Below are 15,755 nucleotides of genomic sequence, written 5' to 3'. Positions count from 1 at the left end.
TGATTGTTGCAAAGATGCTTTTTCAAGAGGCAACTGGAGTTTTTGGTTTTTCTTTGAAGACGTTTAGCTTCTTATCCAAGAAGCTTCTTCAGGATAAGAAGTGAAACGTCCTCAAAGAAAAACCAGAAAGTCCAGTTGCCTCTTGAAAAAGCACCTTTGGGGCAAACCAGATCTAGTTTTTTGCTTTAAGAAAATCTGGATATAGTTACATGGAATCTTATGATTGATTGATCATCAATCAAACATTGCATGCTTACGTGCTTTGATTTAGTATGACTGTGATATAGAACACAAAATATTCTTCACCTAAACATCTACCTTGGTTTAAGCAAATATATTCTTGGCCTGCTAGAGACAAGAATCTGCTCTAGAACTGCTGTGGTTTTTGGGAATGAGCCAGTTTGCTTTTAAGCCCTTCTACCAGGCAGTTAAATATTGCAATAAATAAAATAGGCAAAAATATGTCTCTGCTTTGGAGTTTCATCCTGTGGAAATGTAGGGCTGGTTCTGAAGCAGACAATGGGAGCAAGGAGATAGATAAGCAAGTTTTCATTGCCCAATTAAATCCATGATTCCTGCAGCATACGAGGCAAGAATGTTTACACATGCACATTAAAATGTCGACACTGATGCATTTCTGTTATTAGAAAGATTGTGTGATTGATTGCATGCTACCAAGTCAGTGCTGACTGTTAGCAACCACATAGATAGATAGGATACATTAGAAATAGATAGCCACAGAACTGGAAATGAGACATAACTATGGAATGTTTTTCTCTCTTTTTTTTTTGCAGGAGTAAAAATGGATTGAAGAAGAGAAAGCTGACCAAGTATGCTCATTTTATAAATATCAATTATTTAATTAATGCATCAGTATTTTCCCCCCATGCATTTGGTTATAGAAATAGTTTGGTATTAGGGTGGAAATGTTCAAGAAAAGGGAAAAAAAAGAAGTTTCCCAGGGCTGAAAATCATAAGCATAAAGCTCAAAAACTTGAAGAATAAAAGGGAAGAAGAGGGTGGGGCTTTTTTGAAATTCCTAACAAAATCAGAAGATGACCCACATCACAGAGGGCACCATACTATGACCTTATAATTGTCAAAATTTCTATAATCAACCCTGCAAGAATCCTTTCAATTTTGGAACCTGCACTGCCTTTGTTATGACCTAGGCTCCCTTAAAAAGCAGGAAACAAAGTCTTGGTCCTGGCAAAACCTCTTTTATTTACACGACTGTGAATTACTTTCATTCACAGCCAGCAAGGCTTGTCCAAACAGTTTTTCAAAAGAATATTTATCAACACACTTTATCTTGCTTGGCAAGTTAGAGCCTGAGTGGCGCAGTAGACTAATGCTACTGTTAAAAGGTAGTATTTAGCTTTCAGCTGCCTGCAATTACTGCGAGTTCAATTCTCACCAGGCTCAAGGTTGACTCAGCCTTCCATCCTTTCTAAGGTAGGTAAAATGAGGACCCGGTTTGTGGGGGCAATAAGCTGACTTTGTATAAATATACAAAAAGTATGAAGGCTATTGCTTAACGCCTTGTAAGCCGCCCTGAGTCTCCGGAGAAGGGCAGCATATAAATCAAAATAAAATAAAATAATAAAATAAAATAAAATAAAATAAAATAAAATAAAATAAAATAAAATAAAATAAAATAAAATAAAAAAATAAAATAAAATAAAATAAAATAAAATAAAATAAAATAAAATAAAATAAAATAAAATAAAATAATAAAATAAAATAAAAAAATAAAAAGCTGCCACGTAACTTGTAAGGCAAAACTTGGCGAAGAGTCTCTTAGAGTCATGAACAGAACTTTCCACTCTTGAACCGAACAAGCAAACGAATTGTTTCCTGCAAAAGCCCCTTCCCCATTCGCTCCTCTTTTGTTTCCTATGGGAGGGGCCAATCATCTCCAAGGTGTGGCTTTACTCCCAGATTGACTCTGCTTTCTGAGTTGTTCTTGCCTTCTGCTCTGGCTGCTCTGCGTATTAGCACACTGGGAATGGGCTCCAGCTGTTCCTCTGCCTCACTTCTGTCTATCTCCCTCTCTGCCTCCGATGCAGAGCCCTCGTCCGAGCTTTCCCCAGCCCCCAGGACTGGCCCATGTTCCTCCCCAACCTCCTCACTGTCTGACTCTGCTGCCAGCTCTGCTGGCTGCCAGCGAGCCACAACAGCCTTGTCCTTGCTCAAGGGCTGTCCAAAAACTGAAGGTATCACTGAGAATGACATTCCATCATGAGAACCTGTAGGTTTCCATTTACTTTTCACAGAAGATCCTTCATGATAAAAATGTTCTTGACAAATGGAAAATTAAGCACTGGGGAAAAATCAATTATCTCTTGTTAACAATTCCCCAAAGGGTTTGCCTTTGGTTGACTCTCATAAAGCGTGAAAGAAATGAAGTGGGGGGACAACCAGGAACATTCCTGTTATCAAACTGCTCCATCACTCAACACGGTTGCTAATTATTCGCTGGATCATTAATGAAAGCAGGTAAACAGCGGTAATTAATTGTTGATAAGAGACAGGTTCCTTGGGATTTTGTTGCTTTAAGGAAAAGAAACGCATACGTGTCCTGTAATCTTCACAAATTGGAGCACAGAAATTAGACAAGAAGAGTGGTTGACTTTCCTTCATTACAGGTGGTCCTTGACTTACAACTGTTTGTTTAATTATCATTTGAAGTTATAATGCCCCTCCCCCAAGACAACCCGATTTCAAAGTTATGATGTCTGTACACACACAGATACACACACACATCCTACAGTCACATGATCACAATTTAGGCATCTGACTAGGTGGCTCAGTGGCTAAGACACTGAGCTTGTCGATCAGAAAGGTCGGCAGTTCAGCGGTTCAAATCCCTAGTACAGGTCTTCTACATGAGCAGGGGGTTGGACTAGATGACCTCTAAGGTCCCTTCCAACTCTGTTACTGTTACATTTGGGAACATGGCAACCAGCATATCTTTATGGCCATTTGTAACTTCTGGTGGTCGCATGACTGCAGTTTTCAATGTTTTTGCCTGTTTCTGGCATCTGCTTTAGTTTCTGGCAAAAAAAAAAAAAAGGCCTGTAAAATGGATTCATTTAATGACCATATTGATCACCCAACAGCTATGACATTTGCTTAATGGCCACCACAAAAAAATAAAAAAATAAAAAAATTGATCATATGATGCCTTCATTTACAATCATAACAATTTGCAACTGTAATTCCTGCCTCCATTATGGTCGTACGTTGAGGACTACCTGTATTCAGGAAATAAGAGGTTAGAACAACAGGATGGAATCCTGACCTGTGAGGCGTTTTTTAGAGGACTGAGTCCTGTTGAAAATAATCAACAAAACAGTAAAATTTCCTCATATTGGATGAGGTAATAAACCTAATCTGGACTGTAGTATTTCAGGTAGTAGGGTTAACACGTGTGAATGGGCCTTTACCTTCTGCCAATTGTTGAGGGATAAAATAAAATATTGGGGACAAGGATTCCAGACTTCCTGTTCTATGTTTTCACATATATATATACCCTGTTTTCCCCAAAATAAGGCATCCCCTGATAATAAGCCCAATCGGGCTTTTGAGCGCATGGCAATAAGGCCAAGCGCTTATTTCATGGTTCAAAAAAATATAAGACAGGGTCTTATTTTTGAGGAAACACGGGTATGAGAAACAGACTTTAGATGTCTTTAGGGGAAGGCAAGACTATGCAAAAGTCATATGTATCATTGCATGCAAAGACCAGATTTTCATCAGCTGTCATGACACTAATTGCCTCGTGGAGTGATGGCCCACTTTTGATATCACTGTGGCTGGTGACAGATGCCTAGGGGTGAAGAATTCAGTCAGATGAGGGGCCTTTCCCTTCTTGTGGTATGACATGTAATTCAGATATTATCAGTTCACCTGCTATTGTGGGAAGGAGGACTGGCTTTTATTTAAAAAGACCATTCTGGCCTCACTTCTGTAATATCTATCTGACATATCATATTTTATTGATGTTTCTCTCATCCGGTTCCAAGTTAGTTGGATACAGACATAAATTACTTCTTTAGCTTACTGGTTCAATTACCAGATGGTGACTTTTGCGAATGACATGACTTTCTTTATTTCTTTCTGTATGCATTTTTTAAAAAGCCCTGTCCAGCTGGATGATTTTGACAGCTACGTCAAGGATATGGCCAAAGATTCTGATTACAAATTCTCTCTGCAATTTGAGGTAATCCCAGTTCAGATTTTGGCTATTTAAATTTTATGGAAATAAATGAGTAAATGACTAGATAGTATATTTAGACTTTTCCACTTCAAAGCGGGGTGGGAGCGGAGGGATTATTACTTCTTAAATATCATTTTCTTTTCCATTTCTTTTTAAAACTTTCCTTGCATGACGAAGAGAGATCTCATACTTTCCTTTAAGCAGGGAGATACTCTAACAGCCATCTCTTCTTTATTATGGGATAAAACCAGGGGTGAAATTCAACCAGTTCTGACAGGTTCTGGAGAACCAGTAGCGGGAATTTTGAGTAGTACAGAGAACCGGCAAATACCACCTCTGGCTGGCCCCAGAGTGGGGTGGGAATGGAGATTTTGCAATATCCTTCCCCCAGGAGTGGGGAGGGAATGGGGATTTTGCAGTATCCTTCCCCTGCCACGCCCACCAAGCCACACCATGCCCACCAAGCCACACCCACAGAACCGGTAGTAAAAAAATTGGATTTCACCACTGGATAAAAGCCTAATACAGTGGTACCTCGGTACTCATCATTAATTGGTTCCAGGATGCGTGATGAGTACCAAAAACAATGAGCACCAAACATGTTTTTCCCTTAAGGAATAAAATAGTAAGTCACAAGTTAGCCGAAACCAACAAGTTCTAGCTTGTGCATCGAGTACCAAACAAACAATGAGTACTGGGGTGAAATTTTAATGTCAAAATGTGTTGAATACCAAAATTCAATGAGTTTCAAAGCAGTTGAGTAGCAAGGGACTACCGTAGTAAGTTATCTTGGCCAACCCGACAAACACACACTCAAATATGTGTGACACACACACATGTATGTGTGTGATATTTGTACGTGTGTTTTTATCCCTGATGAGAGATGGTTTGGTGTAGTGGTTCAAGCACCTAGCTAGAAACTGGGAGATTGTGAGTTCTAGTTCCACCTTGGGCATGCAGCTAGCTGGGTGATTTTGGCCAAGTTCCTCTCTCTCAGCCCTAGGAAGAAAACACCAATGGCCAACCACTTCCAAAGATATTGTAGTGTACACTTTGCAAATGTAGGTAGGATGAATGAAGAAATTTCTTTCCCACATAATTCCACTAATGTTTGATGCAGATAAAAACATTGCTATCTTATTTATTCAGATAAGTAAGTATTCATTCGCAAAGATGATTTCTCTTAGTCTCAGAATTCCTCTTTTACTTAATTGTATTATTCTCAGCCCCTTCCCCCCCCCATGTTGTCCATTTTGTCCCATGGAGGAAAGAAAAGCAAACAAAGACTAAGCCAACATAAAATAATGGTTCACTCTCACAGTTGCCTCCCTTGTTGGGGTTTAGCTCAGCTATTCTTTGAAAACAAATGGGTTGCCTTGATTATAATGTTGTTATTGAGTTAGCTTGCCTAATGATAAAGATACTGATACAAAAGATGTCTAAGCATAATGTGTGTGTTTGTCTGTCACACTCAGGAACTGAAACTGATTGGGCTGGAAACCCCACATTTTGCAGCGGATCTTCCCATGAATCGCAGCAAAAACCGCTACACAAATATCCTGCCTTGTAAGTTGTTATTTTAGGAGAGAGTTGTTGTATATAACACCAGACTTTGTACTGGCATCCAGGTGACATGGAATGCTAACACCAAAGGATAGCATTGTTGAGAAACTACCAACAATATTTTTTTATGTATTCTGAGCATTTTGCTTTTTCTATTACTTGCCTTGCCCGCTTATTCTTTCCTTCTGAACTACAGAAAGGAATAAATTTACCACATAGTATTATGTTATTAATTCAACTAATACGACTACCTTTTATGAACATAAAAGAATAGCACTCCAGTGACTTACATTCCTGCCAGCTTTTTCTATATTTAAATCTAACTCATAGAAAAATTTCTTTCCTTCTTTCCTTCCTCCCTCCCTCGCTCCCTCCCTACTCCCTGGAATAAGGTTAGCTTAAGGTTACCAAATGGTCTTTGATATGTAATGTGTTCCTGATAATCCAGAAGTGAAGGGTTTTTCTGGGTGGTAGTCATGAAGTACCGTGTTTCCCTGAAACTAGGACATGTCCGGATAATAAACTTTCGAGTGCATGTGCTAAAATAAGCCGCCACCTGAAAATAACCCCCCCCCAATACTTAGACGCATGTGCAGCTGCTGCACAAACAATTGGGTCAGAGCCGCTGCCACTGCCACTGCCGCCCAAGATCAGCAGGCCACATTCGGTGAGCCGGATGCACCGCTGCCCGCTGCCACTCGGGAGAAGAAGAGAGAGGGGGGGGCGCTGCGAGAGAGCCCATTTCTGACGTTCTTCTCCTCCCAGGCTGTGGCAGCGCATTCAGCTTCCCGAATCTGGCTTGCTGATCTTGGCCGACGAGGGGGAGTGGCAGGTGGGGTGGTGGAGGAGTGAGACACATGGAGTGAGATGGGACTCCACTTGCCATCTCTTCTCCCTTCTCTTATGGCCGACCCCCTGTGGGCCAACTTCAGTCGTGGGCGGGGAGCGCTGGCCATGGCCGGGCTGGCCAAGCTGCATCTGTTGGAGCTGCCCTTGGTGCAGCTGCCCAGCATCTCGCTGCCGAGTGCCTGGGAAGAGTAAGCGGGGCCTGCAGGAGGAAGGGAGGGAGGGCAAGGGTCTCGTAAGGCTCCCCTCTCCAGGAAGAGTCCAGCCTGGTCACCATCCTGTCTGGTGACTCCCGAGGTGGAGGGACTTCCTGGGCTTGCTGGTGGGCACTCTGGTCAGTCAGTACTTGGGTGGAGGGACCACGGGGCAATCGGAGTGGAGAGAAGCAGGGGGGAAGGGGAGGCCTCCAACAACTATCACCATAGAGCGGGAAGTGCACTCCCAGAGCAGCCGCAGCCCTAGCTGGGGTTTGGAAGCCACAGAGGCGGAGTTTAGGGGAGAGAAAGAAAGACTTCTGCTGCTTCTGCTTCTGGCTGCACACAAGGAAAGCAGCAGAAGTTGTTCTTTCTCTCCCCCAAACGCCGCCTCTGCACCTTCCAAACCCTGGCTGGAAGCCGCTGGAAGCAGAGAAGAGGCCCGTCGGACCAGCTGCCTGCTGCCAAGTCTTCAGCCGGTTGGCCTAGAACATTGTGGGGCCCCTCCAGCCGGGCGCCCTTCTCTGCTTTGCGGGCAGCCGGGGCAGAGAGGCAGCGATGGGCAAAGAGAGCTGCAGCCCCGCATAGAGAGTCCTCCCACAATGACGTGGTGAGGCCTGGGAGGCGTGTAAGCGAGGGGGGACAGGCGCCTTCGGGCCGCTCACGTTCCACACAACCCCTCAGGAGGGGAGGGGCCTGATGATGGCATGCAGAGGAAGCCTCTCTCTGCCAGACTTCTGGCTGTGAGTGCACAGGCTGCCCAGGGCCTCCTGCACCCTGAAAATAATAAAAAACCCCTGAAAATAAGGCCAAGCCCTTATTTCAGGGTTCAAAAAATATAAGACAAGGTCTTATTTTCGGGGAAACAAGGTACTTCCCCTCTCCTGTATACAAAACTATGAATGTATTGAAATATCAGCTACTGAAAGTTGATTGACTCTTGATTTTTCCCCAAATTCATTCAAATGCATGCATAAATTTTCAGAGACTCAATTCCAAAATTCATGATATGTATTTATGTTGAATTTGTCATTGGATGTGTTGTCTTTTTGCAGATGACTTCAGCCGTGTTCAGTTGGTTTCAATGAATGAAGAAGAAGGCTCTGATTACATTAATGCCAACTACATCCCTGTAAGTAACCTTCCCTCAGCTCTAGTGTGGCAACACTGAAGCCCCAATTTGGCTTCGGCCAGACCAGCTTCAGGGTTGACAGACTGCTTAAGCCAGGGGTCTCCAACCTTGGCAACTTTAAGCTGGCTGAGGAATTCTGGGAGTTGAAGTCCACAAGTCTTAAAGTTGCCAAGGTTGGAGACCCCTGGCTTAAGCAACACACACAAAATATAAGGGCAGCAGTTACATAAGAATGAATCATTCTGTAGATATCCTTGGGAGGAAACGATAGTCTGATGTGGTTTAAAAGGCACCATTTATTTAAAAAGATATATCGATAAAATAATACTGTAGTAAGCTTTTTCTTTTGCAGGGTTACAACTCTCCACAAGAGTACATTGCAACTCAAGGACCACTCCCTGAGACAAGGAATGACTTTTGGAAGATGGTTCTCCAGCAGAAGTCACAAATCATTGTTATGCTTACTCAGTGCAATGAGAAGAGAAGGGTATGTAGACTGAGCAGGGCATTAGATATAATAATATCTGAGGTCACTTCAGTTGTGGGCTGTAACCGGTTTAACAACTGGTTCGGTGAGTGTGCGCTTTGCGCAAGCGCGTGTCTAATGCACTTGCGCGCAGTATCAAAATACAGCAATTTGAAGCTCAGCTGCTTACCTTCTAAGGCAACCCTGGTAAGTAGAACAGTGGAGGTGTAGAAATCAGCTGTGCCGTGTGAATCAGCTAAGCCAGAAAGAAGGAAATATAGGACAGGATAGGGACGTGGGCGGGTGGGCGGGGCCAGCTGATCGTGGGAACTACCGGTTCCCCCAAACCGCTCTGAACCGGCTGACTCCCACCCCTGGGTCACTTCCTGTTCTATGATTCTAGTTTCTTTCATGACTTTTGGAACATGGAGTCTTGCTAAAATTCTACATCTCGCATTATGTGTGTGTGTGTCTCTTTAAGTCATTTTTTGACTCCTGGAAAATGCCTGCACAGGTTCCTGCAGTCTTCTCAACAAGATTTTGGAAGTGGTTTTAGGGCTGAGAGAGAGGGACTGGCCCAAGGTCACTCAGCAGGCTTTGTGCCTAAGGCTGTACTGGAACTCCCAGTCTCTCAGTTTCTAGCCAGGTGCCATTAACTACTACATTAAACTGGCTAATCTTCTTGCTGGCTCAGCTGTTCTTTCCTCCAACACTTTTATTGGAAGATTAAGTATATGTAGAAGATCAATTCATCCTTATTAGCTGTTCCTGCAACACAGCTAAAGGAATTGATTGATTGATTGATTGATTGATTGATTGATCTGGAGTGCCACATTCATCTCAGATAACAGCTGTTCTTTGACTGTACAATCCCAAATATTTTTGGAAACAGGCTTTTAGCAAATTTACTGGGGTATTTAAGCACAATAACTAGGAAATAAAAGAATTGCAACTGGAAATAAAGCTGAAGCCAATGGATCTCCAGCAATTATGTTATATTGCTACACCTGGAGACAAGTAGTTAACATATGGGCAGCCATATTTTGCACCAGCTGTAGATTTTGGAAAGTCTTCAATGGCCGTTGCATGCAGAAAGCGTTAAGTAAGTTCAACTGTGAGATGAAAAAGCCACAAATGACTGTTGCCAATACATCCCACTCTAGCAATAGCTACAATTAGCACACAAAGTGTGTCTGATTGAGGTGAATTTTAATTCCTTGGGAACTAATGAATTAGGTTTGTTTTCCCCTTTTTGGATGCTCACACAATAAAGCATCTTGCTAATCTTGACCAATTAATCATATGGGCTAACAAAACTAGAAGAGAAATCTTAAGATAGCCACTTCACTCAGTATAGGCCACAGCACACAGCAGGCTAATTCAGTTTAGGGCAAATGCCTTCAAAACTTCCATAAAGCAGATTAAAAATATTTCTTTATGTGTTTGTTTGTAACTTATTTGCCTTAGGCAGCTTTCAACAACAAAATAGAAAAAAGAACGATTTAAAAATGTAAACATAACAATCGCAGAGGAATGAAAACAATAAATGAAAATATTTACAGACCCCTCGCATCCTGGACATAAACTGTTTCAACTCCTACTCTCAAAACGACACTATAGAGCACTGCACACCAGAACAACTAGACACAAGAACAGTTTTTTCCTGAACACCATCACTCTGCTAAACAAATAATTCCCTCAATACTGTCAAACTATTTACTAGGTCTGCACTAAAAAGAAATCTTCTCATCGTTCCTATCACCCATTTCCTCCCACTTAATGACTTTGTGACTGTAACCTTGTTGCTGATATCCTTAAGATTTATATTGACTGTTTCCCTATGACTATCATTAAATGTTGTACCTTATGATTCTTGACGAATGTATCTTTTCTTTTATGTATACTGAGAGCGTATGCACCAAAGATAAATTCCTTGTGTGTTCAATCACACTTGGCCAATAAAGAATTCTATTCTATTCTCGCCTAAATCTTCTCCCTTTTAAGTGCAAATTTTAAATTTTAATGTATTTTAAAATATGGGTATTTTAAATTATGGGTATTAATTCAGCCAAATTTATTTAATTCATTTTATTCGATTTTAAATTTTGTATATGTATGTGTTTTATTTTATGGCTGTTCACTGCCCTGAGTCCTTCGGGAGTAGGGCGGTATAGAAATTCAATAAATAAATAAATAAATAAATAAATAATTCAATAAATAAATAAATAAATAAATAATTCAATAAATAAATAAATAAATAAAATAAACAATGGGATAACAATAATATGAAATTTAAAAGATGGGCAGAGAGGGAGCAGGAATACAGACCATTTCTCAAGCGGAATTTGCCCAGATACAATAAATAAGTATTGTAGTTTAAGCACAACCTGAAAGGTAATTTTTAAAAGGCAGTGACAGTGCTGGTTAAGGCAAATTGAGTGTACAAGTAGGAAAAACATTATTGCAGGCAGATTTGCTCACCTTTCTTTTTCTTCAAAAAAGAAGATTTTTCTAGTCCAAAACAGACACGCCGCTATCTAACCCAAAATAACCACCCCAATAAAGGGGTTGCATTAGGGTCTCCTGGATAAAAGGAACGTGTTTTATGTCTAGATTTGCACGTTCCTTCCTTGGATTCTTGCATCAACTTTGATCAGAGGTGGGTTCCACATAATTTTACAACCGGTTCGCTGTGCACCGAAAATGTGAGTGTGCGCGCATGCCCTTTGCTTGTGCACCCGGCTTGCACACATGCACATGGCTTAGAAAACGTGGCTAAATAGGACGGCATACTGCCGCCCACAGGTCGCCACTACCGGTTTGTCTAAACCGAACCGGCTGAATACCAAAGGAAACCCTCTTAAGAGATTGGTTTCCCTGTTTGTAACTTTGCTTTATTTTTCCTCCTTTCCAGGTGAAATGTGACCATTATTGGCCTTTTGCAGAAGAGCCCGTTCTTTATGGAGACATCACGGTGGAGATGCTTTCAGAAGAAGAGCAAGCTGACTGGGTGTTCAGGAACTTCAGAATCAGCTATGTAGGTCAATATAAATGGTGTCATGCAGCTTTTTAGTTGTTAGGAATTCTGCTCCATTAAGCAGAGAACTTGATTTTAAATCCCCTATACAGGTAGTCCTCGACTTACAACCATTTGTTTAGCGATTGCTCAAAGTTGCCATGGCACCGAAAAAAAGTGACTTATGATGGGTCCTCCACTTACGACCATTGCAGCATCCCCACAGTCACGTGATCAGAATTTGGGTGCTTGGCAACCAGCATGTATTTACAATAGTTTTAGTGCCCCAGGAGGTCACATGATCACCATTTGCGAGCTTCCGAAAAGCGAAGTCAATGGGGGAAGACAGATTTGATTAATGGTCACAGGATTCACTTAGCAACCGTGGCAAAAAGGCTGTAAAATGGGGTACAACTCGTTTAACAATTGAAATTCTGGTCCCAATGGTGGTCTTACATCAAGGACTACCTGTACATTCCATGACACGTGTGTGTGTGTGTGTAGATTTCCATTCAACTTTCAGACTTTCCTGCTCACCTTAAGTTTTCATTTACTTCAGACGGTCTTTTTTTAATCAGCGAATACCGCTGAATATGCAAAAAAGTATTTATATGCCTCTCATAGTCCTTTGAGTTCTTTCAATTTCCCACTGTGAAGTCTATTACTCTGGAATTCCATAATTGTCTCATGCTAGTAGGTCTGACTTTTTCCAAGATCAGCCAAGGTTGTCTGGATGTTATCATCTCTATTTCCCTCTGGGTTTAAATTACACTGCAGAAATAAATAAAACTTGGATGAGCCATGGTGGCGCAGTGGTTAGAGTGCAGTACTGCAGGCTACTTCTGCTGACTGCCAGCTACCTGCAATTTGGCAGATCGAATCTCACCTGGCTCAAGGTTGACTCAGCCTTCCATCCTTCCGAGGTGGGTAAAATGAGGATCCAGATTGTTGGGGGCAATAGGCTGAGTCTGTAAACCATTTACAGAGGGCTATAAAGCACTGTAAAGCGGTATATAAGTCTAAATGCTATTGCTATAGGGAGGGATATGTGCGCCATTCAGTTCTCAGATCAGATTCCTGGACTCCCAACAGTCTTATATTTAATATTTAGACATTGGTTTCTGGGTTTTGAGGCCCTAAACTAGAACAAAATCTAGACATAATCCACACGTGAGTATTACATAAACAATACTTTCCTGTATGTATATATATGGTTATGTGTTTGGGCAGATTTAGCTGCTTCTCCTTGCCTCAATTTAAAAGCAATAATCCAAAATCTCAATCAAGAGATCACGGACCCTGACATAGGACAGATACAGGTAGTCCTCAATTTAGTGTTGTGGTCCGCCAGCAGCCTGCGGAGCTGGCAGCAGAGTCAGACAGTGAGGAGGCTGGGGAGGAACATGGGCTTTTACAACCATTTGTTCAGCTGCCATTCAGAGTTATGATGGTGCTGAATGAAGGGTCTTACAAACTGTCCCTGAAATTATGGTCGCTGCTGTGCCCCCACAATCACATGAACAAAATTTGCCTTTCGGAAAGAGAAGCAGCCCATCCAGCACACAGCCTTCCTATAAAGAGACCGCTTATCCCGAAAGCGAGCACCATTTTGGGACGATCTGCAATTCATCAGCTGCTTCTCCTTGGGAAAGGTAATCTTTGGGAAAGGTAAGTGGAGCAAGGCATGACCAGAGGAGGTGGGTGGAGGAGGCCCAATGTGGGCCTCAATGGGTGGGGACAGGAAGCTGTGCAAGGGGTGTCTCACCAGGTTGGAGTGGCCCAGGGCAAGTCCTTTCTGAACTGGGGAGATACTGCAATATGGGCCTGTGGCCTCCCAGCAGCTTCCCTACCCTGAGGCACCTTGTGTTCTCCTTAACAACTGTAATGGAGTTAGCTGGGATTATGGTTGTTAAGCAAGGCATTCAAATGGGCACCTCGATGAACAATTGCCACAGTATATTACTATAATTCTGGACTCAATTGTTGTAAATTGAGGCTACCTGTAGTATCAGAATCAGAATAGAGCTGGAAGGGACCTTGGAGGTCCTCTAATCCAACCCCCTGCACAAGCAGGAGACTCTAAACCATTTCAGAGAAGTAACTGTCCAGTCTTTTCTTAAAAACCTCCAGTGATAGAGCACCCATGATTTTCGAAGGCAAGCCGTTCCACTGGTTAATTGTCCTCACTGTTAGGAAATTTCCCCTTAATTCCAGGTTGCTTCTCTCCTTGATTAGTTCCCATCCATTGTTTCTTGTCCTGCCCTCAGGTGCTTTGATAAATAAGTTGACCCCTCTCCTCTCAAATACCGGAATGCTGCTATCATGTCCCCCCTAGTCCTTCTTTTCTCTAGACTAGCAAACCCAAATCCTGCGACCGTTCTTCATATGTTTTAGTCTCCAGGCTAAAAAAAAACAAAAACCAACACATTTATTAATTAGCCAGCAACTTTATCTAGGTGAGATGGGCGGCCAACAAATCTAATATGTAAATAAAATAAATAAATTACACCCCTGCACAGTAGAAAGTTAAGACTGAGTACTCTACTCCTATCCAGCTCTATGCTTTGACGATTTTAACCTGTGTAAGTGAGCACTTCACTGGCAATGGGCTGATGTCATTCCAGAACCTTTGTGTTTTTTCCTTCCACTCAGGCAGATGAAGTGCAGGATGTGATGCATTTTAATTACACCTCCTGGCCTGACCATGGTGTCCCTCCCACCAATGCAGCAGAAAGCATTTTGCACTTTGTACAGATGGTCAGACAGCAGGCGACGAAAAGCAAGGGGCCCATGATTGTACACTGCAGGTAAGTTTTTGGCCGCTGGATGTGGAAGATGTGGACATAACATAGCCGAAAGAACAATGGTGTGTTGCTTCCTGAGCAGTGCCAAAGATGTGCTTTTTTTGCAGTGAAGGGGAATGAGAAGGGCTATATGTTTTCGTTTAGAAGTTGCATTCTGTTTGGTAGAGAATTCATTGAAGTCTCTGAACTTGCTGGTCAAATGGCTCTTCCACTGACAGGCTGTTTCTCTCCCTTTTAAGATGCTTCGATCGGAGTGTTTCACTACTACATGCTATGTCTTGCCACCTCAATTCTTCCTACATTACGAGTGCTTCATTTTAGGGGTGCCATTATGTATGGCTCCTTATTTTGGGGGAAATTGTGGACATGGCAATCTTTTCACTATGCTGAAAATCCCAGAATTTTATTTCTATATGTCTTGATCCACTTAAACTTAAGTCTGTAAGCACCATTACATTTGAATAGAAAAATAGATTTCTGCCTCCTCCTCCTCCTCCTAAAATACTGTAATCCAGCACAGTCTGTTTTTAATTATTATTATCTCTATACAGTCCATCAGTGTCCGAATATCGTTTTCTCCCATTTTATTCATTTACATAAAACAATTGTCATCATGAGATTCTGAAGGTCAGATTAATTTACAAAATTCAGAAATGAAACGGTTCCTTCCCATAGATCTATAGATGAAAGTATATAATCCAGTCAGGAAAGGGATTGGGTAAGAGGAGGAAACCCACTAATTCAGACACACAATGTTCGATGAAAGTCTAGTAGCTCATGGATTTAAATGCTACCAAAACCCTCATTCAGATAGCATTGAATTGCAGTAGAAGGATGGATGAGCAATCTAAAATAAAACCTACCATGGATTTGGGAACTGGTTGTCAGAATGTGCTGAACAGCATGGATTGGAGTTTATCTTTTTCTGCTCCAAAGCATGCAGAAAAACATGGGGGGATTGCACATGGAACCTACAAATTTGGAAGTCAAACCAACCATATTTGTTCTTTTCCTCAGATGTGATGTGATGGAAGAGACGCCCAATCATCACATTCTTATAGGCATGGCCAGACCCCATCCTTAATCATGACACTATCAAACTAAGAGTTTTCTCCCTCTTTTGTATATTATTAGGAGAAATGCTTTAAAAATCATTAGCACTTCCATATTTAGGTTTCCCTATATACAGTAAAGAATATGTTGCAATAGTAACAAACATTAGATGGTGAGATATATGGTATGCTGTGATGATGGATATTTATGTGTTGTTTCTCTGTGTCATATATATATGGGTCCATGCATAATTCTCTGCCTGTCTGTCTGTCTCTGTCTGTCTGTCTGTCTATCATCTATCTATCTATCTATCTATCTATCTATCTATCTATCTATCTATCATCTATCTATCTATCACCTCTCTAGCTATCTATCTTTATCTATCTATGTAATCTATCTATCATCTATCTATCTTTTGTCTATCTATCTATCTATCTACTATCTATCTATCTATCTTTA

General features: G+C 41.7%; 1 protein-coding gene across 2 annotated transcripts in view; it reads left to right on the top strand.

Annotated features, from left to right (window-relative positions):
* Positions 1 to 15,755, top strand: part of PTPRO (protein tyrosine phosphatase receptor type O) — a 160,958-nt gene that overhangs the window by 134,802 nt on the left and 10,401 nt on the right. For both annotated transcript variants that reach the window (XM_034403317.3, XM_087873664.1), the window contains 7 exons: positions 795 to 830; positions 4,144 to 4,225; positions 5,698 to 5,788; positions 7,881 to 7,957; positions 8,310 to 8,444; positions 11,338 to 11,460; positions 14,092 to 14,246. In XM_034403317.3, coding sequence (XP_034259208.2) covers positions 795 to 830; positions 4,144 to 4,225; positions 5,698 to 5,788; positions 7,881 to 7,957; positions 8,310 to 8,444; positions 11,338 to 11,460; positions 14,092 to 14,246 — 699 coding nt within the window. The remainder of the gene's footprint in view (positions 1 to 794; positions 831 to 4,143; positions 4,226 to 5,697; positions 5,789 to 7,880; positions 7,958 to 8,309; positions 8,445 to 11,337; positions 11,461 to 14,091; positions 14,247 to 15,755) is intronic.

This window comes from Pantherophis guttatus, chromosome 7 (assembly GCF_059756535.1).
Source record: "Pantherophis guttatus breed Tessera chromosome 7, ASM5975653v1, whole genome shotgun sequence".
Taxonomy (NCBI): Eukaryota; Metazoa; Chordata; class Lepidosauria; order Squamata; family Colubridae; genus Pantherophis; species Pantherophis guttatus.
The sequence above is the reverse complement of the archived record's forward strand: the minus strand, read 5'-3'. Positions and strand labels throughout refer to the sequence as shown.